This window comes from Muntiacus reevesi, chromosome 2 (assembly GCF_963930625.1).
Source record: "Muntiacus reevesi chromosome 2, mMunRee1.1, whole genome shotgun sequence".
Taxonomy (NCBI): Eukaryota; Metazoa; Chordata; class Mammalia; order Artiodactyla; family Cervidae; genus Muntiacus; species Muntiacus reevesi.
The window spans coordinates 268,277,586-268,305,275 of NC_089250.1; the positions used below are offsets into that span (position 1 = coordinate 268,277,586).

The following is a 27,690-nucleotide window of genomic DNA, read 5'->3' on the forward strand; positions in this document are numbered from 1 at the left end:
CACTTGTTTAACATGCGAAGTAATAGGTATGTGCTACGCATTGGAAATGCAAGCTAAAGGAATTTGTTTTTCCTATCACGACTGTGTGGCCCCTGCCAGGGTGACCTCATGGGTGGGCAGATAACCTCACGGGTGGTTCCATTTTTGAAACCCCAGTGCCAGACTGGGATCTGATGTATAGCAAGTGTTCCAAAGATGGATACTGAATGAATACATGTAGGTAAAATACTACTTCCTAAGGGGACTCAAGGGGGTGGGATACGGGTACCGGATGGGGTCACAGCTCCCAGACTGCACAGAGGGCCACTGTCGCAGGGGGTGGAGCCTTTGGAGAAGCAACTGGGGTTGCTGGGGTCTCCCGCCTCTGGTTTGTTTCCCCTCCTCTTCCGTGGCTTCTGCTTGGATGAGACAGTGGTCTCCAGAAGTCCAAGATGGCTCAAGGAAATGACTCACAGTCATGACTTTGGGAAACTGGACAATGTATGTCCAGGGACAAGCCCTGGGCACTCCAGAGTCAAAACACAGCTTAAGTGTGTGCGAGCCAAGGGAGGCCGGAGGGCAGACTTCCCGCCCTGCGCCACGAGCAAGATCTGAGTGGATTTCCCCCCAAGCATGACCTGGAACCTACTCTTTTCCCAACCTTCTCCTAAGTTATCCACAAAAACAGCAGCTTTTAAATTCCACAATACATTTTATTTAGAAAAGCAACATACAGCTGTAGGTATTTCAGAGAGTACAGCAGAATGTAAAGACAAACACAAAAGACACCTGGGACACAGCTGGCTTCTGGCCACTGGATCTCACTGGAACCGACCAGGTTTGCCCTGACTCTGGGAGGCTCAGAATCAAGTCTGTGGCTGCCCCTGGCACCCTGGCCACTTCCACAGGCATTCATGCGGTGGGCAAGCGTTTTATGCTGTCTCATCTCTACTGTTCATCTGTGTGAGTGACAGGGACTGTGCTGAGCACACAGGGGGGACAGGAAACAGGCCCACAGGGCACACAACCTGATGGCGAGGGGAGAAGTGAGTAGTCTGCACAGTCTAGTGTGGCCAGTGTTACCAAAGGTGTGCGATCACAAGCTCAGCGTGGGGGGGCCCGCGGGACGGCCCCCGACCCGGCTTCAGGGTGGCCAACGCGGTGTGTCAGCCAAGCAAGGGGAGACCGCTTTTCTCTTCTGACCTGTCTCTCCTCCTTTGAAATCCTATGTCCCACTGTCCACTCCATCCACAAGCCACGTCTCTGAACCGCTCACACTCACTCCAGGCAGCTGGCTCCGTGAGGATGGAGCTCTCCTCCCTTTATCTCTGACTCTGGGTCTGGCAGAGTGGAGGCCTGGCGCCCTGGCTAGGAGACAGGCGGCTCTCTGCCGGCTCAGCCCTCCTCCAGCACAACTGGAGGCGGGTAGTTGTAGCAGGTGAAGAAGGTCTAGGACATGGAGAAACCACACCTGCGAGGAGGCTGCTGCCTGGACCAGAGCGCCGAGTATACTTACTACTCACTAAGAAAAGTCAAGCCACAGAACAGTTCTATCAACAGCGCAACTGTTTGAAAGACAGAAACACACAAATACGTACTTCCCTGCACCCCAACAATGCGACAGTAACCTAACCCCACCCCCGCCCTGGGCAGCGGGTTCAGTCGAAGGTGATGCGGAAGCTGCGCTCCTGCTCCTTGCGCCGGCCCTCGCACACTTTGGTCACCTCCTCCACCTTCCTCTGCAGCAGCGCCGAGTTCTGGTCGATCCACTGCAGCGAGTCCATGTGCGCATTGAGGATCTTGCAGATCTGCTGCAGCGGGTCACTGGTGTCGGCCGGGCCCCCCGCCGTGTTCAAGTGCTCGATGATGTCCTTGAGGTCCTGGGCCATGCGCTTGAGCTGCGCGTCGATGTTCTCCGCCAGCTTGTAGGTCTTCTCGCGCTCCTCGTCGGCGTGCTGCAGGTGCACCGTGCCGCTCTGCTCCTTGACCGACTCCTCCAGTGGGCTCAGCAGGTCCTCCAGCTCCTTCTGCTGCGACAGGATGAAGTCGAGCTCCTGGTCCAGCCGCTTCTGGTCCAGCTTCACCTTCTCCACCTCGCGGTGGAGGCTGGTGATCCTCTCACCATTCTCGATCAGCGTGCGGTCCCAGGCGTTGACTTGAGTGGCCTGCTGCAGGAAGTGCCGCTCCTGGTCTTCCAGCTCCAGGCTCCACTTGTTGATGAGACTCTCCAGCTGGGCGTAGGTCAGTGCGGCGCTGGTCGACCCCCCAGCAGCCGCGCTGGGGCCAGAAGGCGCGCTCCCAGAGACCGCCGTGTTGCTGGGGATCCCGGCTGGAGTTAGCGGCTTTATGTTCAGGGAGAAGCCGGTGGTGCTGGTAGTGGCGGCGGTCGTGGTCGTGGTGGTTGTCGCTGTGGAGGTGGTGGAAGCTGCTCCAGGGGGCTTCAGGTTGAAGCCCATCGTCCCCGCTCCCGCTGTCCCCGCAGTGGTTGCTGGGGTGCCAAGGGAGAGCCCGGTGGCGGCGGATGAGGTGGGAGCGGCTGCCAGCGAGGTGAAGAGCGAGGGCCCGGCGCTGGCGGTGGTGGCGGCGGGGGTGGGCGCGGCTGGCTGGGCGGCTCCTGCTCCAGTAGCTGCCGGAGCGGCAGCGGTGAAGGGCAGCCCGCTGAGTGCTGGAGGCTGGGCCGGGCCGCCCAGGGAGCCTACGTTGAAGCCAGAGGTCCCCGTCTGGGATGCGCTCCCACTTGTGAACGAGAAGCCCCCGGACGTGGACGTGGTGGGCGGGGCGGCAGATGTGGTGGTGGAGCCAAACACAAAGCCGCTGGGCGCCGCGCCCTGGGCGGACGTGCTGGCGCTGGAGACCGCACCGCTGAGCGTGCTGCCCCCGAGCCCGAAGCCGGCGGGCTGTGTCGGGGCCGGGGCCGCGGCCGTGCTGCCCAGGCTCAGCTTTGGGGTGTTGCTCCCTAAGGAAAATCCGGTGGCTCCTGTTGCAGGCGTTGTGGTCCCAAAGTTGAAGGCCGGGGTCTGTGTCGCAGGAGTCTGGGTGCTGAGTGAGAACAGGCTGGTGGAAGGGGTGCTGGCGGCTGACTGGGACGGAATCCCAAAGCTAAACCTGCCAGTGCCGGACGTGGAGGAAAAAAAGCCCGAAGCGGCCGTGGTCGTTGCGGTCTTCGCGGTGCCAAAGGTGAACCCGCCTGTGGGGGCCCCAGTGCCTCCAAAATTAAAACCGCTCATGGCTCCAGACTCTGGGGGCAGCAGCTACTCCGGCTCCAAAGCAAATCCACCGGTGTCTGCAACCTTGGGAAGATTTGCAAAGCAGGGGAAGTGACATGATCAGACGGCAGATCTGGAAACACCTCAGTGGCACGATGGAGCTCGGTCTGAAGGGGGCGGGACTCTATTCTGATAAGCGGCTGCTCCCCTTCCTGCGGTGTAACCTAACCAGGCCCTGCTGAACCAGGAAAGACCACAGGGAGCACAGCCCCGCCCCGGGGGTCTAGCAGGGTCAGCACCAGCAGGAGGCCCACTGCTGGGGCAGGGGAGGCCGAAGAGCAGGTGCCTCTGGTGAGCGGGATTAGAACCACACAAGAGCCTTCGGGACCTGCCCCCCAGGTCTCCCTGCTGACTGCAGGTGGGTGTGGGGTAGGCTGATTTGGCTGAGCACCACCCCGAGTGCCCCTCTGAACCTCAGAGACCGGCCCCGGGAAGCTGAGCTTACGACAGGGCCTTGGGTGCCAAAGGCTCTGTCTGGGCACACCCCGCGCTGTTTAGGAGGACAGAGGGCACACGGGCGCAGTCCCCTGCCCTCCTAACTCGGGGTGGGCAGGAGACCCGAGTGCTCGGAGCACCTGGAGCCCCTGGCCACAGGGGCTGGTTTCAAGGGGACGTGGAGATTTGAGCTGACCAAGAGACCGCCCCCACCTGCAGGTGTGGGGCACGGAAGATGAGCATCGGGGGAAAGTGAGCGCCGCCAGAGAGAGCAGAGAGGAAAGAGCGAGAGGGCAGAGTATGAGAGCTGCCAGAAACCCCAGTCCTGCTCACCAACCCCGCCTGGTCTTCATTAGAAGCTCTGGGAGCGAGCACGTCCCTGTTCAGTCAAAGGTGACTGCGTATTTGCATATTTTTTCTATTGGAAAAAGCCCTGAGCAAAGCCATCTGGTAGCTGGGAAGTCAAAGGTGACTTGGAGAAGAAAGAGTTGGAGGGCATCCTGGGTAGAGGCGTTTTCAGGAGAGTGATCACAGGCTAAGCACTGACGGCTGGCAGGCTGCTCACGTAAGTGACATCTCCTGCTGTCTGGAGGCAGAGATGGTGTCCCCACATCCAAGATGAGGAAACTGGGGCTCAGGGGGCTGCGGTGATCTACTAGGAGCTGACCCCAGGCCCAATCCATCAAGCTCCTCATCCAGCACGGGCACCAATTAGGGGTCAACTGGGCATCAGATATAAGGGAAGCCCTGCATCCTATCTACTGATACAGCCTCTAAACTATACTCAAGAAACACTGGGAATGACAACAAAGAGAAGCAGAACACAAATTTACTACTGCAGTATGACCTCAGCTATGGAAAAACCCTGAACAAGGAGGGCTGAAAAGAAATGCACAGAGATGTGTCTGGGATCCGTCTTTGGCTGGTGGGACTACACATGGATGACCTCTCCCTGCTAATTTGCAGTAGTTTCCAAGTGCGCTTATTCCTGCCTGTACAATAAACATAATTGATAAGCTAGGTTTTTGAAAAAGATCCTCGAATTATAGTGTAAATTCACTCTGAAGAACCAGCTAACCCGTGCAGCTGGGTTCTAGACTCACAATTTGAGCAGGACAGACGGGGTGACTGAATTAAACAACCTCCCCCAGGCTGGCACTCGGTCACACCTCGTCTCGGTTGTGGGGCCGCGTTGGATTCCAGAGGTTGTGCTGAAGGCAGCAGGGGAGCCAGCACGTGGACGTAACACCAACACCATGCTCGGCCACAACCAAAGACGTGGCCCTTCAGAGACATGCAGGCCCCACTCCCCAGAACCTGGGGATGAATGACTCTAAGTAGCAGGAGGAATTTTCAGATGTGACTAAGGATCTTGAAATGCGGAGGCAGCGATGGGACTACAGAAGAGACCACCCGAAGGTGGAAGCAGAGGCTGGAGGAACGTGCCTTGAACTTGGAGACAGAGGACGGTGCCACAGGCCAAGCAATGTGGGTGGCCTTTACAAGCTGGAAAAGGCAAGGAAACGGATCTCCCCTGCAGTCTCCAAAAGGAACCAGCCTTCCTTGATTTCAGCCCAGTGAGACCAATTCTGGACCCTGATCTCAACTTCAAGAGAATAAAAGTGCATCGTTTCAAGCTGCTAAGTTTGCGTATTTGTGAGAGCAGCACAGGAAATGAACACAGCTGGGGAGCAGAAAGTGCCTGACGGGCATGAGGGGGACCCCGTAACTCCTGAGGACCTCGAGACCCAGCGGCCTCGTTAGGAAAGTGGAGTGGCCACTGCGGACCTGGAGTGTGGCCGAGTCGGGAGGGTGCGGTGCTCACGACCACGGTCCCCGCGCAGACACAGGCCGCACTGTCACCTCTGGAAGCTGGGGAGGGAGGGAGGGGGGGAGCCCCGAGGGGCCGTGAATCCAACCCAGCTGTGGTGTCCTCAGGAAAAGACTGTGGTGGTAGCTGGCCCCAAGTCTAACACGAACGCACGGTCGGCTGCCACTGCGCAGCGGGGCCTCGGGCTGCGTGGCCCATCCCCGGCTGAGGTGAGCGTGGTCTGCGGGCGGCTGGCTCGGGCACTGACAGCGCTATGGCCCAGCAGTGTCACCCCCGCACGCCACCCCCAGCCAGCTTCACACCCGCCCTACGAGGAGGTCGGAGGATTACCCAGATCAGGGAGGGCGGGCTGAGACGGAGGTAACCTGCAAGCCCACCCCCGGGTGGGCAGTGACCGACTCCCCACACCCCGCGCTGTAAAGCTCTCTTCATTTCCACTTCATCCAGTGGGCCCTAGCTCACAGGGCCGGCAGCCCTGCTCAGGGGGCATCGCCACCATTCTGCACCCAGCTTCCACTCTACTCCCTCACATGTTTATTTTCATCTAAAAGCAGCTGCAAGACGGCTTCCTTGTTTTCAGGCATGAGGCTGGGTTCCTTCTTTGGGTATGAAGAGACCCCAGCCCAGTTCACTGCAGAGCCATCTTGAGCTGAGTCTGTTACCAGCGAGTGGACAGACGTGCCCGGACACCCACACAGCTCAGTTTGCAAGAGCATGCTCAAGACAGCTTTTGCTATTAATAAGCTGCAGCTAAAATTTTTCCGAAAAGCATTTATAGAAAGTTTTCACTTTTTATATGATTAAGAAACCACAACGAAGATGATCTCCCCCACCCGCCCCCGCCCCGGTGTCTTGTCTGGTTTAACGGTTTACTGTTTATTAAATGCCTCATCTCCTTCCAACACCTTGGATGCCAAGGACCCAGGAAGAGTGGTGAACACATCCTGATACAGTTTGTCCTGGCTGTTACTGCTCACTTACCACTGACCCTCAGAATGTTGCGAGTTTCTCACAGATGTGGTCAAAAACACACAAAAACCCCTCTGCCCTTTATGAGGGCTTTTCCACTGTTACCAAAGGGTTGAGCTTTCCTAAAAGAGAAGCGGATGCTGTTGAGGGGAAGTGATGCTGTTCTTGGGAAGAGGGGCAGGTGGGCCTGGGGGTGGGTGCTCAGCACAGCGGGTTCTCTAGTCCATGGGGCTGCCTCGAGGTCACTAGGGGTGTTACTGGCAGAGCATCCAGCCGCACACTTGCCCTTGTTTTCCAAACCACATCCAGGTGCCTGCACAGTCCCGAGAGTCTGGGAGGGATTCCCATGCACAGGCGCGGCCCATCCCCAGCTTCAAGGACGCGGGTTGTGTCGTCCGTCACCACCGCCTTCGCTCTGATCCATCAACCTTCCCTCTGTCGTTAGTTCTTCTGCCTCTCCAAACCCGAGCTGCACCTGCTTTATTCACTCCAGCACGTACTCGGCCCTATCCCATGTTCAGCAACAACACAGCAGGAAACGGTCCATCCCCGGAGGCCGGGGGGCACCGAGAGCACGCTACAGGGATATGCGAGCACCTGCTCTGCACAGACACCGTTCAAGGCCCCGGAAACATGGCTGTGGACGAGACAGAGGACCGCCTGGGAAGACAGGAGAAAAAGAGACACCACGGAGGAAGCCCTCGGAGTGTCAGACGAGGCTCAGTGTCCTGGAGGAAAGACCAAGTGGGGCGGGCCAGCGGGGTGCCAGTGCAGGGGCGAGGGGGTGAACCGGGGTGGCCAGAGCAGCCAGAGCAAGTCCCAGCGTGGGACCAGGGTGGCCGGGGCAGGTGGCACTGTGCTGAGTCCTGGGCTCCCCTTTCCTTAGATACTCGGAACAGGGGTGGCTGTCTGGGAAGGAATACAAGGGAAGGGAGGACCTCAACCTTGGACCAAAAGGGAAGATTAACCCTAATCTCAGAACCTGAGACCTCGCGTGGCAACAAGGGACATCGCGGATGTGATTAAGGATCCCAAGTGGGCAGACGGCCCTGGCTTTCGATGTGATCACGAGGGCTCTGAATGGAATCGGGAGGCAGAAGAGGTGAGCCAGAGGGACTGTGACCCCGGAAGGATGTGAGAGCAGGTGGCCTCCGGGAGCTGGAAAAGGCACAACCCAGACTCTCCCCTGAGTCCACACAAGGAACACAGCCCTGTGCACCCGACTCAGGCTTCTGATCTCGGGAACTGCAAGCGGAAATATTTGTGTTATCTTAAACTGCCAAGTTTGTGGCAACGTGTAACAAGTGCAACAGGAACTTAACACAAGAGTGGGGGACAAAGAAGGAAAAGGGCGGAGCTTGGTGAAGGTAAGTGAATGGGAAACCCGTCCTGGAGTGGGGCTGAGGAAGGGGCGGGGTGAGGGTGCTGGGCCTGGCAGCTGCAGGCGAGGGGGTAAGAACAGCTGTGGTTCTGGAAACCTGGACATCCTCTGCCGAGGGGCGACCTCCTGGGCCGTGGATGTGTCAGACACCCAGCAGCGATGGGCCGCGTGTGACAGAGGGAGGGGCAGGGTGGCCTGGAGCACTGAGGGGGGCTCGTGGAGTGGCAGGGTCAGCTCCACAGGGCAGGATGTCCCTGTTCTGCTCACGGCTTCATCTGCAGCACCAAGGACAGTGCTGGGGAACTAACACTGAAGGCCGCTCACTGCGGGCCACCCATGTGAGCAGGACTGGCCAGGAGCAGTAGGGAGCAGCACACCGAGTCTTCCTGGGTGAGGGACAGGCTCAGAGAGGAGCCATGACTTCCCCAAGGCCACACAGCAGCAAACCCGAGTTCCCGGGAGGGAACTGAGTTCCTTCTGGGGCAGGAGGTGAGCAGGTGTCAGAATCAGCATGAGAGGGGCAGTGGGGTGCTCGGGCAGACGCGTGGCCGAAGGAGCAACACACCTCCCGGTTGCCGGCCGGGGTCAAGGGCCGGTCACGGAGGAGAACTGGCAGCAAAGCCAGAGGACCCTGCTTCTTGCCGACACCCCGCAGCCCTTCACCTGTCACCTCAGAAGCTCGAGCGACCCTCCCAGAGCAAGGCTTTTCCACCAGGCCGGGGCAGCTGCCGCCCCCCAGCCCGCCTCCTTCCTTCATGACAAACTCTTCTTCACTCGGGGCAGCAATGAGTCCGGCCAATGGGCTCCATTCCCAATTAGCGATGGGCTGGGAGGAGGGCAGCAGGCCCACAGCGGTCGTGACACGTCCAGCCTGCGCGCTCTCTCAGCGCCTGGCAGGACACAGCCCAGCACCGAGAGGCAGGCGCTGCAGCCTGCCGGCCCGAGCGCCTGCTCCTCCACTCCCAGCCCCAGGGTCTTAGTTGGAAGTTCATCTCCTGGGGCCTCAGTTTCCTCATCTGAAAAAAACAGGATGACGGCTCCAGAATCATATGGTCTCTGGGAAGATGAAACAGTCGGCGATCTGTGTCAAGCACTTAGCACTGTGTCTGGTGCATTCTTGGAGCCCAGAAAACAACCTACTATTGCAGTTAATAATATTGCAGTTGTGGGAAGAGACCCAGCAACCGCTTTTGGCATCCCGCCCAGAGCCACCTGGTGGCGCTGCCCACAATGCCGAGCCCAGCCAGGACAGGCAACTTCTGTGCCAACTATACTTTCCCTGTGGAATTAGGTCTTCAATTAAGACTTGGAGGAAGTGCAGCCATGGGCTCAGAGAGACCAGAGGAGGGGAGGAGAGAGGGGAGAGAAAAGAGAGGGGATCAGACATCAGTGGTCATCAGCTGGGCCGGTACCTCTGCGGCCTGAGTGCAGGGATCCCCTGCCTGCCCCCACCACACCTCCCCTGGGCTGTCTCACCACAGGCCAGGCCCAAGTCCACAAACTCCTGCTTCCTAAATCTCTCTTGAATTGGATCTCCTCTCTCCCTTGAGTCAAAGAAAACACCTCTAAACCTCAGGGGATAGATGAGCCCAGAGAGCCTGCCTTGCAAGAATGGACATCAGCCGATCAGGGGCGAGTTGCCTGCTACCCAGCCCTCAGCCGGGGCAGTCTCAGCTGTTCCAGGTTCCAGAGCAGCGAGGCGGCACGCGGGGCCCGACCAGAGTGCAGGGTGAAGTCACGGGAGAGACCCTGAAGGGACAGGAGACTTATCCAGGCTGTGGGGGGCCGGGGGGGGGGGGGGGGGGGGGAGACAGCACCAGGGGCCGGGCAGGGGCTGCTGGGGACCTGGGCCAATCCGCCTGGCTCTTACCCAACCGCCCTGCCCGCAAGGACCAGCCAATCCCAGAGGCAGGAACCAGAGCCCCGCTCTCGGGCAGGCTGCGGCACAGACGCCTCGGCGCTCCTGGCCAGCTAGTGGCCCTTCCTCCTCCATGGCATGAGGCGTCCCCACAGGGAGTCAGGACAGAGACCAGCTGCCCTCTCACCTCCTCAGGCGGCCGGGGCTCTGGTCCTGACTTCCACGGGCCTCCTCCTCCGTGTGGACGGCACCCTGGAGGCCTCTGACGCCTCCCAGGAGGCGCGCCTGCCTGCCTGCCTGCCTGCTGGGGGTGGGGAGGAGGGTCTGTGAGAAGCCTGGCCCCGGTCCTGCCGCCATGCCCTGCTCACTTGAACAGATCCCCAGACGGCCCTGCACACCAATCCCCCAGGAGGCCTGCTCATACGTGTTCTGCTGGGGGGTGTTTTTAAAAACAAAAATTGCACACTTTTTGTGAATAGTTTGCTCACATGGTTCTATGTTCAAAAGGTACAAGAGGGGTCTCTGTGGTCCCCCTCACCCCCACAGCTACCTCTCTTCCCTGGAGACAAGCTTTCGGGTTTCTTGGGCCTCTTTCCAGAGATTTTCGACATCTTTAAGCAAATGCAGTTTGCACTCTCTCCCGCTGTGCACACAAGGCTGCATGGGCCAGGAGCACTCTTCGGCACTCTTTTTTGTACTGACAATATTTTAGAGGTCATTTTAAGCAGGCTTATCATCCTCACTGGTGCTTCCAAGCTGGCACAGTGGTAAAGAATCCACCTGCCATAGCAGGAGACACAGCTTCAATCCCTGGGTCAGGAAGATACCCCGGAGAAGGGAATGGCTATTCACTCCAGTATCCTTGGAGAACTCCACGGACAGAGGAGCCTGGTGGGCAGCAGTCCGTGGGGTCACAGTCATACACAACTGAGCACATACACGTATCATCCTCACTAGACGGAGGAGGAAGCGTTCTCAGAAACCCCTCAGCTTCCTGCCCCTTGAACTGCCTCCAGCTAGTACAAAAACTGCTTCTTGGACCCAGAGGTTCTCAGCTATCTGGCTTCTCCCTTTCTTCCCTGGAAAATAACCTCTCTACCACAAGCAAACACCTCACCACTAATGAGCAATTACACTCTCCTTCTCACTTCTGAGGCCCAAACTTGCACCTGAAGGAGCTCAGGTGGTAGGAAACGGCAATCCCCACGGGGAAAGCAAATCAAGTTAGACGTGTGGAAAAGTCAGGAAACAGCCAGAAGGGTAGACTTTAAGGAAGATTCTAGAAACACTCTTATAGAACTAGGGGAAAAAAAAAAAAAAGGACTAGACAAGATCTTGTTCTTGTACTAAAAGATTTTTCTCCCTCCACCTAACTGCATTCAACATTTAAATTTTAATGGAACAATCAATATACCAGTCCTTTCTTTAAAATCTTGTTTTGGCCATCACCGACAAAGCCAAGAGTCCCCTGATCACTATCTGTCACCCCTGGTCCCCACGCCTGTGAGGTACTCTGGTGAAAAGCAGTCGTATATTTCATCTACATATGCTTGCACACGTGTTCACAGTCAGAGGAAATCATTTTACTCACATGTTTTCTCTACTCCCAAGGGATCATACTGCATGTGTCACTCCACAATTTGTAGTTTTCAACAGGTTTTTCATTCCTTACAGCTGCTATAAACCAGTAAGCTAGAAGGAATGATAAATATAATGTGGTGTGACTAGACCACATTTACCCATGCCTCTAATGATGGGCAAGCAAGTTCCAGAAAAACATCTACTTCTGCTTTATTGACTACGCCAAAACCTTTGACTCTGTGGATCACAACAAACTGGAAAATTCTTCGAGAGACAGGAATACCAGACCACCTGACCTGCCTCCTGAGAAACCTGTATGCAGGTCAAGAAGCAACAGTTAGAACTGGACATGGAACAAGAGACTGGTTTCAAATCGGGAAAGGAGTACGTCAAGGCTGTATATTGTCACACTGCTTATTTAACTTATATGCAGAGTACATCATGAGAAACACTGGGCTGGATGAAGGACAAGCTGGAATCAAGACTGACAGGAGAAATATCAATAACCTCAGATATGCAGATGACACCACCCTTATGGCATAAAGTGAAGAAGAACTAAAGAGCCGCTTGATGAAAGTGAAAGAGGAGAGTGAAAAAGTTGACTTAAAGCTCAACATTCAGATAACTAAGATCATGGCATCCGGTTCCATCACTTAATGCCAAATAGATGGGGAAACAAGGAAAACAGTGACAGACTTTATTTTCTCGGGCTCCAAAATCACTGCAGATGGTGACTGCAGCCATGAACTTAAAAGACGCTTGCTCCTTGGAAGAAAAGCCATGACTAACCTAAATAGCATATTAAAATGCAAAGACATTACTTTGTTGACAAAGGTCCATCTAGTCAAAGCTATGGTTTTTTCAGTAGTCACGTGTGGATGTGAGACTTGGATGTGAAAGCAGAGTGCCGAAGAATTGATGCTTTTGAACTGTGGTGTTGGAGAAGACTCTTGAGAGTCCTTTGGACTGCAAGGAGATCCAACCAGTCAATCCTAAAGGACATCAGTCCTGAATATTCATTGGAAGGACTGATGCTGAAGCTGAAACACCAATCCTTTGGCCACCTGATGCGAAGAACTGACTCCTTGGAAAAGACCCTGATGCTGGGAAAGATTGAAGGCAGGAGAAGGGGACGACAGAGGATGAGATGGTTGGATGGCATCACTGACTCAATGGACATGAGTTTGAGTAAGCACCGGGAGTTGGTGATGGACAGGGAGGCCTAGTGTGCTGCAGTCCACGGGGTCACAAAGAGTCGGATACAACTGAGCGACTGAACCGAACTACTGATGGGCATTTAGGACGCTTCTGGTTTTTCTTTACTATAAACAATACTCCAACAAGCACACTCACTCATGCTTTCTCAGGCACAGGCGCAGACACTCTTCCAGGGCAGATCCCAGAAGATCCCAGAAGAACAACAAGATGCCACATATTTGCATCTTGGTTTTACTAGGGACAACCAAACTATTCCCCAGCTTGCCTATATCTGCTTTATTCTAACTGGCAGTGCCTGAGACAACCATGTCCCTACAACCTGTCAGCACCCGAAGTTAGGAAAGTTCTGCCAATCTGGTGTACCAACCGCATTTATTAAAAAATAATGATGAACGCACCAGCCATTAAGTGCTGTTATGTGCCGCGTGTGTGGATAATCCACAAACATACCTCATTCATTCAGTCAACAAACATCCACTCAGACTTGGGACAAGAAAGGCCTTGAACTGGGCAAACAAAAGACAATATGGCAGGGCCGCCTGTCCTCAAAACCTTAGAGTGTTATAAACGTGATGAAGGAAAAGCTACCAGAATTTAAAACAGCTACTCAAACAAAAACTTGTGCGCAGATGTTCTCAGCAGCATCACTCCCAAATGACCAAAAGGTGCCCATGCGCCGACCTCTAAGCGCCCCGTGCCTCCATCATGCCGCTCCGGTCCCACAAGCCTTCCTGCCGCCCTTCACACATGCCTAGAGCACTCCTTCCTTAGGGCCTTTGCACCTGCTGTTCTCGCCCCGTGGCTTACTCCCTTACCTCCTTCAGGTCTTTGCTAAAATGTGAACTGTCACCTCCTCAGTGATGGCTTCCTTGGCTGTCCTTAGGAACCCAGCACCACCTGAAATACGATACATTCCATTACAGATCTCATTTGGTGTTTGTCTCCCCGTTAGAAGTGGGCTCCACGAAGGGCAGGATTTGGGCCTGTGTCTCCACTGCTGCACCCCCATGTTTGGGACAGCTGTGGGCCGCTGGGCACTCAGCAAACACTGGTTCATCGAGTAAACAGGGCCAGGTTGCTTTGTGCCAGGTACTATTCCAAGTGCTCTTCACGTACTAATTGGTGTAGTTCTACGATGTTCCTATCATGGGGTAGGTACCATTAGCACCTTCTTTCCAGAGTTAAGAAATCTGCTCAGTGTCAACATAAATATCAAAGTCAGGGTCAAAAAAAAGGTCCCTGTGCTGAAATAATTCAGAGCTTACTGAGGATAACAGAGAGACAGATTATTGGATGGCATGGTAGACACTGCGCAAGGGCTTTGGTGAGAACCTACTAGAAGCTCAGGGGAGGGGCAAGGACACTGTCCTAGGGAAAGAAAGGATGTTTAAATGTTTTGAAGGATGTGGAGGAGTTAGGGTGAGAAGAGGTTAGATCAGTAGCTCATTCCAGGCCAAAGCTCAGATAGGCAAGGGTCTGCTGCCTTGAGGAACAGTGGAAAATGCCCTGTGTCAAAACCACAGGATGCCAAAGAAGGTATACAAATAAATGGCTGATAAGCACTGGAAAAGCATCCTCAGCTACTGGGAAATGCAAATCAAAACCATAATGAGATACCAGCTCACTGATGCCACTAGGATGACAATAATAAAAAAGGTCGATAACAGCAAGCCTTGGAGTAATCTGAACCCTCATTCATCACTGGTGGGGGTGTAAGATGATGCAGACACTTTTGAACAGTCTGGCAGTTCCTTAAACATACAGTTATCCTATGATCCAGCAATTACACTCCTGGACCTCTCCCAAGAGAAATGAAAACATATGTCCATACAAAACTAGTACACAAATATTCTTTAACAGCTGAAAAGTAAAAACAACCCAAATGACCATCAATTGATGAGTGGATAAAATGGAATATTATACAACCTTACAAAAACCCTATTGATATATGCCACAAAATGGATGAACCTAGAGCACTAGACACCTACTGCATGATCCCGTTCACATGAAATGTCCATTACAGGCATATTTAGAGACAGAAAACAGATGAGAGGCTGCCTACAGATGGGGGCATGGGGAGTGCCTGCTAAGAGGTATGAGGTTTCTTTCTGGAGTGATAAAAATGTTCTAAAATTACATTGTGGTAATAGGTTCACAACTCTGAATGTACTAAAAACCACTGAATTTGTATAGTTTAATAAATGGATGTGAATTATGCACTATTTCAATAAAGCCATTAAACCAACCAACCAAGCATGGGATGCCAGGGAGGGGCTGAGAAGAGATGCTTCTAAAGGCAGGACTGTGTTTTCTTCTGGGGATGCGTGAAGCTGGCTGAGAACAGGCTGGGGAGGAGGCTGGAGAGCTCCAGTCAGCTGAGGCCAGCAGGGGGCTCCAGTGGAAACACAGCCCGGAGCAGAGCCCACCCAGACAAGACTCGGAGAGGGGGACTTGCCAGGGCTGGGGGCTTTATGACACGCGTGTGCTTGCAGGTCGACAGAAATCCACGGCCCTGTGCTCCCCCTGCCCAGCCTCCCTCCTGCAACCAACACCCGCGTCCCAGGGGAGAGGCAGTGATGTCACTGGGGGAGGGAGGGAAAGGCAGGTTGTGGCAGAGGCAGTTGGCATGGAGATGCCACTCCACAGCCCCTCCCTGTCCCTGGCTAGCAATCGCCGCACTGCCATTTCCGGACATTTACCTTGTGCCTTGTCCACAGAGCTTTACCTGTACTGTTGTATGTCTCTGCTAAGTCGCGTCCCATTCTCTGGCAACCCTATGGACTGTAGCCCGCCAGGCTCCTTTGTCCATGGGATTTCCCAGATCAGAGTACTGGAGTGGGTTGCCATTTCCTCCTCCAGGGGATCTTCCTGACTTAGGGACCGAACCCACATTTCCTGCATTGGCAGGTAGATTCTTTACCATTCAGTCACCTGGGAAACCCTGACCTGTACTGACTACAACCCAAAGAGCAGAACCACCAGCGTTTCCATCTTACAGACAGGCAAGCTGAAGGCAAGAGAACTTCAGTAACTCGCCCAGAGTCGCCCAGGTGGTAGCACTGAATGAGGCCGCCCAGAGCTGAACTGGGGCCTCAGGAGCCTCTCCAGAGGGACCTTTTCCACCACCACGCAATGCTCCCTCGCATGCTACATCCAGTACCCCTTCCTGCTCCCTGACAACATTCCAGGCCATCTCGTCACCTTCCAGACTAGTTCAGTGGTTCGGGTTTCACTCTCGAATCCAGTTCAGTGCTGTCCGTTTCCCCACTGCAGGCTGGACACCTAGAGACCTTGAGGAAGGGGAGCCTGCTCCTGCTCTGGGTGGGGGTGGGCAGGAGAAGGACAAAAGACTCTTCAGCAAACCTAACAGGTCTGAGGTCCAGGGCCCTGCTGGCCCGCAGATACCCCCACGGGGCCGTCCTCACGGGTCTGTGGAGGGGGCCTGTGACGTTTCCCCGCTGAGCTCCCCTGCCCCGGCCTCCACCCTGGCTCCCCCCGTGACTGGCCATCCAGCAGTGCCAGCTGCCTTCATCTCGGCCTCACTCCTTTCCTCTGAGCTCGAGGACCCCAGGGCAGGGATACAGGTGGCCCCCAAGCCACCCCCATCGGGCAGGATGAGGCTGTCTGCTGAGAGAGGGATGAGCAGCCCTGACAGCCGCCGGGCGCTCTCCTGCTGGGCACCAACAACTCCACGGATGCACGGGGCAAGGCCACGCGGGCCACTGGACCACGGCGCAGCTCAACATAGACCAGAGCACAAACGCTGTCCAAAGCATAAAAAAGACCCAACACCACCCTCCTGACTCAGAGCTGACAGCCGCTTCTTCATTCAGCATAGCACTGGCTCCACGGATAACCAACGCCAGTCACAGACGTGACCCTGCTCCCTGCTGGCCTCTGATCCCCGTCACACACCCCAAAAATATGTCCTCCTCTGCCAGGGCAGAGAACAAAAGACACTGAAAATTCCTCAGGGCAGGGTCACCACCACCCACCGGCCTGACCCAGATTGAAAGGGTGCCAGCCTCGTTCAGACGCTGCCGGGTCCTGTGTAAAGTCGTGGGGGGCAGTGTTTGCGGGGAGCAGGGAAAGGGGTCTCTAAGAGTCATCTAGGAGGTTTGTTGCCAATTACCTTCAGTTTGCCCTGACCAGTCTCTGCACACACCTGATGGAGGGGCATCCCAGGGCTGGCAGCCTGTAGCTCTCAGATGAGGAAACTGAGGCTCTGAGAGGGAGGTGTGGTGGGATGGCTATGTCCCCATCCTAATCCTTAGCATCTGGGAGTATGCTACCCTATATGGCCAAAGGGACTTTACAGACGTCATATTCAGGACCTTGAGGTGAAGACACTATCCTGGATTATTGGGGTGTGCCCCAGAGTGCTCACAAGGGCCCAGGCAAGAAAATGGATTCTCCCCTAGAGCCTTGAGAACAGGAGTCCCCAACCCCCGCGCCGTGGACTTGTACCAGGCTGTGGCCTGTTAGGAACCAGGCTGCAGAGCGGGAGATGAGGGGTTGTTCTCCATGAAACCCGTCCCTGGTGCCAAAAAGACTGAGGATCACTGTTCCAGAAAAACCCTTTTTAGACTTCCGGTCTCCAGAAGGGAAAGGGAATCGATGTGTGTTGTCTGAAGCCACTAAGAGAAGGGGTTTTGGAGGACTCTGAGCCGCCAGGCCACGTGGCAGACCTGAGCTGTGTGTCTGGCCCCTGCACTGCCCTTTCCCCAGTTGAACTGGCCTTGGCCTTCCTGTCCTTGTTTGCCAGGACGCCCACTCCCAACCCTTGCTCCTGGCCTGCATGATCTAGACAGCTGCCCAAGGGCCTCTTCAGGGAACAGAGAATTGAATCCCCCAGTTTCTGTCCCTCAGCAACTCATTCTAAAAGGAACTGATGTGAGGGCTTCCCTGGTGGCTCAGCGGTAAAGAATCCGCCTGCCGATGCAGGAGACACAGGTTCAATCCCTGGTCCAGGAAGATCCCACATGCCCTGGAGCAACTAGGCCCACTCGCCCCAATTACTGAGCCCACACACCCCAGAGCCCATGCTCCTTAACAAGAAAAGCCACTGCAACGAGAAACCCATGCCCTGCAACAAAGGCCCAACAAAGCCAGAAAAGGAACTGATGTGGGACTTCCCTGGTGGTCCGGGGTTGGGACTCTGCTCCCGCCGCAGGGGGTGGGGCGTGGGTTCAATCCTCGGTTGGGGAACTAACAGGCTGCATGTTTTGTGGCGCAGCCAGGGAAAAAAAAGTTTTGATGCCTCGTGAGGCCACAGCTGAGGGCTGGGGGCTGTGAGGAACAATTCCTGGGAATGAGGAGGGTCCTGACTCACCCACTAAGTGCTCAGGGAAACAGGTACACAGACGTCTTGCTTTCGAGGGGCTCTGAAAGCAGAACGAAGTGTGGTAGGAATAGGAAGAGAAATGACCATGGGCTGGCCGTGAGTAAGTGCTGGGCTTTACCTACAGCATTTCACATAATCCCCTCAGCACCCAAGCCTTGGAGAGAAATAACGCTCATACTTAGGCAAGCAGACCCCTTTCTAGGAATTTTACATACATTTACATATTTAATCCTCACAATAAGCCTACGAGGTGGGTGATCTTATCCCCACTTTAAGGATGAAGAAACTGAGTCACACAGAGAGAAGATGCCACTTGCTGAGGGTCAAAGAAGAAGCGGACTTGGGATGTGAATCTAGCAGACTGGCTCCAGAGACAATGCTCTGAGCCACCTTTCCCGTGATCAAAAGGCCAAGGAGCCACCAGAGCCACTTCTAAGAACGAAGCAGAGGCCCAGCAGTCAGGGCCACGACGGCACCCTTGGCCAGGATCAGGTGACATGGGTGCGGGACCGAAACCTGGGTCCATCTGATGGAGACCCAGTGCTTCTCCCATCATACCAGGCTGTCATCTTGACTGGGAAAGCAGCGGGTTCTGCCATAGAACAGGCAAGGAGGACCTCCTACGGGGCATGGGGCTTGGAGAAGGGCAGGTGGCAACCAACAGAATTTGGCAGTAGTAAGCAGCAGCAGACCTGAGGTGAAGGTCCAGGTCCAGCTGCCTCCCAGCAAGCTATGTCCTGAGCTGGGGGTCAGGGACCCCACAGTCTGAGAGGAGACAGGTTCTCCCTGGGACCTGCAGGCCTTTAGAAGGTGTGCAGCAGGGGCTGGGCTCTAACCAGCAGTGTGGCCCTGCACAATTCCTCTCACCCCGCCGGGCCTCCGCCTTGCCCCCTGCGAGCCCCGCGGGTCAGCCTCTGTGATCTGAGCCCCGTCCTGGCATCGAGCCTTATTCCCAGGCTTCTGCACAGGCTCTCCTTCCTCCTCCCTAATCCCCTACCTTACTGGACTGGGGCGTCTCCCCAGTCCAGGGCTTCGCTAACCGTTGCCAGGTGTGCAGCCGGCCCCCAGAGAACCCCCCCCACTCTCCCTCCCCATCAAAGAGCCGGGGTGACGCAACCTCCTGCAACTGCCACCTCACTCCCCAAGCCTGGCTCCTCCGCAATGAAAAAGAATCCCCAGCAGCCCCACCCAGGCTCCCAGCCTCAGCTCAGGAGCTGAAGGGCCGGGGGGCAGCTGGACCCCGAGTACCTGGCCAAGCTGGGGGAGGCGGAGTCATCTGAGTACCGGGGGGACCATGGATCCAGATGAGGGGTGGGTGTGCAGAGATGGCGCAGGGTGCCAAGACCTGGGCTCACAGGCACCACTGATGACCCACTGCCCAGAAGCTTAACAGGCTGGGAAGGGCTAGGAGCTCAGAGTGCTTGCTGGCACCCGCTCTGCAGGGGTGAGTCAGGCTGCATGGGCGGGGTGACTGGCACCAGGACTCAATTCTGTGGGAACCAGCTGGAGAGAGAAAGAGGCACATGGGGCAGGGACCGCCCGGCCAGGGCCTTCTCAGTCAGCAAACTGCAAGCAACTGGTATATTAACAAACTATCTGACCTGACCAACCTCTCAAAACCCCAGAGTCCCAGTCTATGCTGCTGCGGCTGCTAAGTCGCTTCAGTTGTGTCCGACTCTGTACGACCCCAGGGACGGCAGCCCACCAGACTCCCCTGTCCTCGAGGTTCTCCAGGCAAGAACAACTGGAGTGGGTGGCCATTTCCTTCTCCAATGCACGCATGCATGCTAAGTCGCTTCAGTCGTGTCCAACTCTGTGCGACCCTATGGACAGCAGCCTATCAGGCTCCTCCGTCCACAGGATTCTCTATGCAAGAATACTGGAGTGGGTTGCCATTTCCTTCTCCAAGTCCCAGTCTATGAGACAAAACCAAATAGAGGAACAGTCCACAGAATATCCAACCCGCACTCTTCAAAAACATCAAGGTCACAGGAGACAAGAAAAGTCTGAAAAGCCTCGACAGACCAGAGGTTGCTGAGGAGACGTGAAAACTAAGTGTAATTCGGCATCCTGGGGGGATCCTGAAACAAAGGAAGGGGTTAGGGAACAACAGGTGAAATCAGAAGATAGGGTGGGCGAGGGGGTAGGTCACAGAAAGACTAGCATTGCCTCCTGAGTTGTGACAAACACACCGGTGTAACACAAGATGCCCACGGTGGGGAGACTGTGTGAGGGGTTCCTCGGGAACTCTCTATATTGTCTTTGCTGCTTTGTGGTCAATCTACAATTAGTCCAAAATAAAAAGTTTATTTAAAGAAAAATTACCTAGTCTACCAGTTATAATCTAGAAGGTCTTCTGATAAAGAGAAGACTGGGGGATGACTGTGCCCCCTTGCTGCCAGTGGCCTGTCCAATGGCCTCCCCCAATCCCACCTCCTAGTACTCAACACGGAGGAGTCAGCCCTTACTTCTTACTTAAAAGGCCTTTAGAAGCACTACAGCTGGGCACTGGAGAGAAAACACACCTGCCTGAATAACAACGACGACTCCCTTATGAAACACCTCACTCTGTGCCAGGCACTAGTCCAAGGGCACCTGACCTGGATTAATTCATTTAATCCTCAAAACAATACTAAGAAATAAGTACTGTTGATGGCCACACACGTTGGCCATTAGCACGTTTCTATTAACTCCATATTTGATTCTGGAACTACTAATGGAAAGCAAGACACATGTAGGGGAATTGCCAGTAAGCTAGTAAGCCAGGTGTAGTCAAGGGTTGAATCCAACAACTTGGCTCCAGAGTCCGTGCTCTTAACCATTACTGTTTCCTTGGTAAAAACATAGCCCCTATAGGGCAAGAGCTGAAATACAAGCAGAGTGGATAAAGTAATCTAAGAGAATGTGGTCAGATCCCAAGAAAGACTTCCTGTATGCAAGAGTAGCCTGTACTAGGGATGCAGTATACAATAAACCTAATTAATACCACCATATGTTGTGTATGAAAGCTGTTACATGAGTAAATCCTAAGAGTTCTCATCACAAGGAAAACAGGATGTATTTTTTCTATTTCTTCAGTTTTGTATGTGTAGGAGATAATAGATGTTCACTACACTTACTAATCAATTTATGAGGTATGTTCAATCAAATCACTATGCTGTATGCCTTAAGCTTACACAATGCTACAAGTCAATCATATCCCAATAAATCTGGAAGAAAAAAAAGAGCACCTGAACTTGAAAGAAGAAAAAAAGAAAAAAAAGCCTGCATGTCTTCATTCTCAGATAACTCTCAAGATCAAGGTCCCCTGCCTTCTCTGGATTCTGATTCAGTCTCATAAGCACTCGGAAAAGCTCAAGTCCCGGTGTAATGTCCTGCTGTGGATGAACGGAGGTGGATAAAGGACGGGTTTCTACAGCACAGGAAAGACCCACAACCACTTGGGCTGGGAGGGTCCAGCGCACCAGGAGGGGATGACCAGGAAGTCCCATTTCTTTGAGCAATGGATTACAGATCTTCCTATTTCTGGCAGACCTGCACGACTGATAGTGGGGAGGGTGGGGGAGCTGAGGTAGAGGACAATCTGAAAGGGAGTCTAGGTGGGGGGTATGGACAAAAGAAGGAACCAACTGGCCTGAAAGGAATGTTGAGGATAAGCGTTGAGGCTAGGTGGGCAGGAGACAGAGAAAAGATAAAAAGCCTGAGGGCGATAACTGACTCCCTGCAACAAGATGGGGCTGAGCGTCCATGTTGTAAATGGGGAAGGGCGGGGAATGGCTGGGAATTACCTTGGAGGAGGTAAAGGAGACACAAGGATCGCCTTTTAGCAAGTGTTGGATGGTCTAGCGTCTAGGGTTCCTGGCAGGAGGGTTGGAAGGGGTTCCTTCCTGCTCACAATAAGAGGTTGAGCGAGCAGGTATTAAGTGGGATCTCAGTTTCACAGGCGTCGACTTACTTGATTCTCACTAATGACCCCACCAGGTAGAGTTGATTATTCTCCGCGTTTTACAGATAGTCCCCTATCCAGGCTGCTAGAGAATTCAGATCATTTGCCCACGGCCACCTTCGCCGGCCTGTGATTTGAATGGAGCGCGCTCTGTGACTCACGCCAGGTTCTAAGCCACAGGAAAGGTTCTCAGAGTGGTACGGCAGTTGAAGGATGAAGAGAGTAGCATGTGGCTGGCCGGAAATTCGCGAAGCAGGGGAAAGCAAAGGAGAAATGAACTGACGCGAGTGTCGGGGAAGAGGGGTTACCAGGTCGCCAGAATCAGAGGGAGCAGAGGACCGGATCCCAGAGTCAGAGAGAAGGGTGGGTCAGAAACCCCGGATTAGGGAGAAAAGCGGGGCTAGATTCACGGGTCAGGGGAAGGAGAGGCCTGAACCCCCGGGATCGAAAACCGGGATCCGATTCCCGAGGGTAGGGGTGCAGGCCCGCCTCCGGGTTGGGGCCACGCGGGGCGGGGCGCGGAAGGATCCGCGCAGGCAGTGCTGCGCCATCCGCCGTATATCTGTGCCCAGTCTCGGGGGCCGCCTCATTCCCCATCCTCAGATCACGGGTCTTTCCTCACGCTACCGCCACGCCGCCTCCGCCCGGTATCCCCGGCCATGGCTCTGTAGCCGCGACCCCTCTGTGCCCCCGGCCAGTCTCCGCGCTCACCGCGCCTGCGCTCTCCGCTCCTGCCTTCTCTCTTCAGCCGAGGCCGCCGCCGCCTCTTCTTTGCGCAGCCATGGAGTGAGTAACCGCTCGCCCCTCCCTCTCCAACCGCCTTTCCCGCCCTTTCGAAGCTCGCGGCCCTCACGACCGAGTCTGGGGGAGGGGTGGGGAGACTGAAGAATCACGGTCGCGCAGGCGCAGAAGAGGGAAGACGCGCGGTCTCTCCCGACGGAGCATGCGCACTCGGGCGGGTGCGTTCTTCCAGACAATTGGTGTTTAAAGAAGATAGCCCACGTGCGTGTGCGCCTGCGCACTAGTTCCCAGACACGGTGGCCTCCCCCCCGCCCCGACCGTCTGCGAGCGATTGCTCATGCGCAGCTTGCCCACCTGAGGCTGTATTTTTGCGTAAAGGTTGGGCATTAAGCAGCTGCACAGGCACACTGGTCCCCGTGAGGGCGGTGGCCTGAGGGAGCTACGGTGCGGCTCCGGAGGTGGCGCATGCGCTGTAGCCTTCAGCGAGAGAGCCGCCTCCCACTTTGCTCAGGCGCCGAGCTCATTTTCTCTCCCTTTCATTTAGGCACGTGCTGGGGCGGGGACTGGTTTAGATTGACAGGGGAGAAGGCGGGGATTAGAAACGACCGGTGTAGGGGGCGGAGCTAGGATAAGAGGCGTCGCCGAGGACGGGGTTGGGGCGGGGTTACCCATTGTGGAAGGGGCGGGGCTAACAAACCCCTTTGCTGAGGCGGGGGTGGGGTTTCTGCTTGAGAAAGAGGTGGGGCCTCTGGGGAGTCTTCAGGGAGAGGTGGAGCTAAAGTAAACCGTTGGGGCGGGAGTTTGAGAGACAGTGGCAAAGCAGCCCCAAAATTCAAAGGGAGGACGGCGATTTGAACGGATAACTTTGACGACTCGGCGGGACAAGGGGGAATTCCCATGGGAACAGATTTGAGCTGGACTTTAGGGAGGGTGTGGGACCTAAAAGTTATATTTTAGAGGAAGAGGTGTGACTGGAAGAAAATTCCCCTGGGATTGAGCGTGGTGTTTTTTGTTTTTTTTAATGAAAGGGAATATTACAGGGTGAGTGGAAAGGACTTTAAGGAAATTCCCTTGGGAGACCATTAGGTTTCTGTATTGGAAGGATTGGGTCCTGGGAATTCTGAGAAATAAGGCAAGCGTAAAGAGAATTCCCTTGGGAGTGGGTGGGGCTCAGATACAGGGAAAGGACAGGTTTAGAATTCTGAAAGGGTCTGGGGGTGGGGGTGGCTTGATTTCCTGTGCCTTTGGCAACAGTAGGTGAGGCTGATCCTGACCCACTCACTTTCGGTGTCACACTTGTAGGTCCTCCACTTTTGCCTTGGTGCCTGTCTTCGCCCAGCTGAGCAACCTCCAGAGCCTCCTCCCAGCTGTTGGTGCAGCCTCTTCCATTGCCATCGGTGCCCCGCGCCCGTGCTGCAGCCATGTCACTCCTGGCGACCCTGGGGCTGGAGCTGGACAGGACCCTGCTCCCAGCTAGCGGGCTGGGCTGGCTCGTAGACTATGGGAAACTCCCCCTGGCCCCTGCCCCCCTGGGCCCCTATGAGGTCCTTGGGGGAGCCCTGGAGGGCGGGCTTCCAGGGGGGGGAGAGCCTCTGGCAGGTAAGGGCAGGTGAAGAATGGAGCTGGGGTGAGCTGGCGGGAGAGGGGAGAAGAAAGAATTCATTCATTTGATAAATATTTAATGAGTACCTATAATAGGGCTTCCCCAATGACCTGACTTGACCTGGCTCAGCAGGTCAAGAATCTGCTTGCAAGTCAGGAGACATAGGTTCAATCCCTGGGTTGGGAAGAAACCCTGAAGAAGGAAGTGGCAACCCACTCCAGTATTCTTGCCTGGAAAGTCCCATGGATAGAGGAGCCTGGTGGGCTACAGTATATGGGGTCACAAAAAGTTGGACATAGCTGAACAACTAAGCAACAACAACAGCATAATATGTCAGGCACTGTTTTAGGGGATACAGCTGGGAACAAGACTGACATGATCCCTGCCTTCTTGGAGCGCACACTCTTACTGGGGAGATATGCAAGAGACAAATTAAATGATGCATGGGAATAAGTCGGAAACACTTAGCTGAGTTTAAAAATGGCAATGAGAAAAAAAAAATAAAAATGACAACGAGGACAAGTTTGGTGGGGGGAGCCAAGAAGCCCTCTCCCAGTCAGTAACATTTTGGCCGAGACCTAAGGAGTGGTAAGGAATGACCTGTAAAAAGACCCAAGGGGAGAGCTTTTCAGGTGCAGGAAACAGCACAAGCAGAGCCCCTGAAGCAGGAATTATTTCATTCATTGCGGACATCGGTGCTAAGTCACCAAGTCGTGTCTGACTCATTGCCCTATGGACTGTAGCCCACTGGGCTCCTCTCTCTGTTCATGGTATTCTCCAGGCGAGAATACCGGAGTGGGTTGCCATGCCCTCCTCCAGGAGATATTCATGACCCTGGGATCGAACCTGCATCTCTTACATTTCCCACATTGGCAGGTGGGTTCTTAACTTCTAGCACCACCTGGGAAGCCCATTTTATTCATTGGTGGTGGTTTAGTTGCTAAGTTGTGTCTGACTCTTGTGACCCCATGAACTGTAGCCCACCAGGCTCCTCTGTCCATGGGATTTCCCAGGCAGGAATACTGGAGCAGGTTGCCATTTCCTCCTCCAGGGGATCTTCCCGACCCAGGAATCAAACCTGGGTCTCCTGCATTGCAGGCAGATTCTTCACCAACTTGAGCTCTGAGGGAAGTGTATCCCAAATGCTTGGCGCATAGTGGGATTGCAGTAGTTAAAGATGAAACAGGGTGTGTTTACATGTGATCTCGTTTGCCATTTATGAATAAACCAGAGAGTAAATCAAGAAACCAGAGATGCAGGGTAATCAGTAAGGAGGATGTTGGAACAGTTGAAGAAATGGCTGGTTGACTGTTTTGTCATTTGGGTCATTGATGGTTGGTTGGTTAACGGGTTGGTTAGATGTTTGGTTTATTGGTTGGTTGGTTGGCTGATCTGTTAACTGGTTTGATGATTTGTTGATTGGTTGGTTCACTGGCTGACTGGCTGGGGGTTTAACTCAATGAATGGGATGAATGAGTTGGGCATGACTGAGATCTGGTTGGGTGGAGGATTAGGAAATCAAGGAGTTTTCTGTCCCTCTGCAATCCTCCAGGAGATGGCTTCTCTGACTGGATGACAGAACGGGTCGACTTTACAGCCCTGCTCCCTCTGGAGCCCCCCATGCCCTCAGGTGCCCTCCCCCCACCTTCCCCACCCCCACCTGACCTGGAAGCTATGGCTTCCCTGCTCAAGAAGGAGCTGGAGCAGATGGAAGACTACTTCCTCGATGCCCCTCTGCTCCCACCATCCTCCTCACCTCCGCCGCCGCCCCCGCCCCCGCCGGCACCTTCCCTCCCTCTCCCCCTCCCCCTGCCCACCTTTGACCTCCCCCAGCCCCCTGCCCTGGACACCCTCGACTTGCTGGCCATATACTGCCGCGGTGAGGCCGGGCAGGGGGACTCGGGGTTGGCGCCCCTGCCCACACCTCCGCAAGCCCCGCCCCCGCCCCCGCCCCCGCTCCCGCCCCGGCCCGCCCCCTACCCCAGTCCTGCCGCCAGCCGAGGAGACCGCAAGCAAAAGAAGCGAGACCAGAACAAGTCCGCGGCTCTGAGGTACCGCCAGAGGAAGCGTGCAGAGGGCGAGGCCCTGGAGGGCGAATGCCAGGGGCTGGAGGCGCGGAACCGGGAGCTGAGGGAGAGGGCGGAGTCGGTGGAGCGGGAGATCCAGTATGTCAAGGATTTGCTTATCGAAGTGTACAAGGCTCGGAGCCAGAGGACCAGGAACAGCTAGCCGGGCGGGGGCTTCGGGCTGTAGGGGGCGCTGGTCTTGGGCACCCGGGCGGAGTGGGGAGGGTCCCCAGTCATCCCCCTGCCTCCAGCTTCCTTCCAAACCCTCCCTCCCTCTCCTTTCTCTCTCCCCCTCCCCTTTTATTCTTGCCTTCCCTTCCCTCCCCCCCAATCATGAGACGTTTGGCATGAGTCAGCATTTACACCCTTCAAGTAACATCTGAGGAAGAGGCCCATGGGGAATTTGGGAGGCAGGGGAGAGCTTGGAAAACCGGTCTCTCAAGCAGGGAAGTGAGCCCAGGAAGCCCTGCAGAACGTCTGTGCAAAGAACAGGGAAGCCATCTGGAGACCAAGTCAGGGAGGGCTCAAAGAAAGGTGCCCAAGGAATGAGCAAAACAAGCCAAGTGACCTTGGGAACTACATTTGGAGGTGGAACCAAGAGGTAGCCGACTTGGCAGAGCAGGTGCATATTTGGGGGGTCTGGGGGAGTGGCCATAATGGGTGACGGGATGTACATTTTAGCTCTGGGAGGAAATCAGTGTTTTGTGAAGGTGTTGGGGGAGGTGAGGGAGGGCAGGGACTGATTGATCATTTTGGAAGGGGGCTTTGTGAGTGGAAATAAAAGGAAGAACTTCCTCTGATTATGTGCGTCTTGTCTTTGAAAGGAGAAGCTGGGGGGAGGGCAGTCTTACACCAAAGACAATAATGATAATAATGGAAACAACATAATCCTTACGGTCAAGCACACACTTTCTACCCAAGGTCAAAGCCAAGAGGAGACTGAACTGGTAGAGATACAAGACCCGCTTTTAACTTCCATTTAGTACATAGACAGTGAAAGAAAGAATAGCCAAAGGTGCCAGCTCCCCATGGTCCTTGTCACCAAAAAGGGTGATGCCAAAGGGGCCGGGTGGCTGGAGCAGTTGTGGGGCACCGGGTGGTGAAGAGCAATGGCGCTGCGCTGTCAGGGGAAGTCAGGAGGTAAGTGGGCGGTGACCTGGTAGTGGAGAGTCGGATCTGGGTGCTAACACTTTCTCCATGATAATCTTTATGAGCTGGAAAAAAAATTCATGCAGATGGGCACCCATTACAGAGTTGGGAATCAATTTAAAGGGTTCTGACCGGTGTTTAAAGATACGAATAGAACGGTAGAAAATACCACTCTGTTGATTTAATATCTTACTTTGCATCACGGTAAGAAAAGTTTGAAAGCCACTGGTAGACGGCAGCCAGCATCATACAGTGATTTTCAGACACTGCCCACTAATAAAACCGCTATCAACTCACTTTGAGATGCCCGATCCCGCTCCGCC

The 27,690-nt window shown here is 54.9% G+C and overlaps 3 protein-coding genes across 4 annotated transcripts in view; 1 reads left to right on the forward strand and 2 right to left on the reverse strand.

Annotated features, from left to right (window-relative positions):
- IL4I1 (interleukin 4 induced 1) overlaps window positions 1-22,616 on the reverse strand; it is a 33,208-nt gene extending 10,592 nt beyond the window's left edge. Inside the window, exon 1 of the mRNA XM_065926536.1 lies at window positions 22,520-22,616. The gene's annotated coding sequence lies outside the window, so the exon portion shown is untranslated. The remainder of the gene's footprint in view (window positions 1-22,519) is intronic.
- NUP62 (nucleoporin 62) lies at window positions 672-22,657 on the reverse strand. Of its 2 annotated transcripts, XM_065926539.1 has the most exons (3): window positions 22,520-22,657; window positions 13,334-13,415; window positions 672-3,269 (listed from the first exon to the last, which is right to left on the reverse strand). In XM_065926539.1, exon 3 carries the CDS (start codon window positions 3,204-3,206, stop codon window positions 1,638-1,640), a length of 1,569 nt encoding a protein of 522 aa, XP_065782611.1. In that variant the 5' UTR covers window positions 3,207-3,269; window positions 13,334-13,415; window positions 22,520-22,657; the 3' UTR covers window positions 672-1,637. The 2 variants fall into 2 exon arrangements, with proteins under 2 accessions (XP_065782611.1, XP_065782610.1); XM_065926538.1 differs by lacking the exon at window positions 13,334-13,415 and having other exon boundaries at window positions 22,520-22,656.
- ATF5 (activating transcription factor 5) lies at window positions 22,333-27,006 on the forward strand. The gene is made up of 3 exons (XM_065926540.1): window positions 22,333-22,594; window positions 23,852-24,148; window positions 25,705-27,006. Exons 2-3 carry the CDS (start codon window positions 23,971-23,973, stop codon window positions 26,379-26,381), a joined length of 855 nt encoding a protein of 284 aa, XP_065782612.1. The 5' UTR covers window positions 22,333-22,594; window positions 23,852-23,970; the 3' UTR covers window positions 26,382-27,006.
- Window positions 27,007-27,690: the final 684 nt, after the last annotated feature.

Coding starts and splice junctions, on each gene's coding strand:
- NUP62 (XM_065926539.1), bottom strand. CDS start 3,206: ATGAGCGGTTTTAATTTTGGAGGCACTGGGGCCCCCACAGGCGGGTTC.
- ATF5 (XM_065926540.1), top strand. CDS start 23,971: ATGTCACTCCTGGCGACCCTGGGGCTGGAGCTGGACAGGACCCTGCTC. Junction 24,149..25,704: donor GGGGGGAGAGCCTCTGGCAG/GTAAGGGCAGGT, acceptor GCAATCCTCCAG/GAGATGGCTTCTCTGACTGG.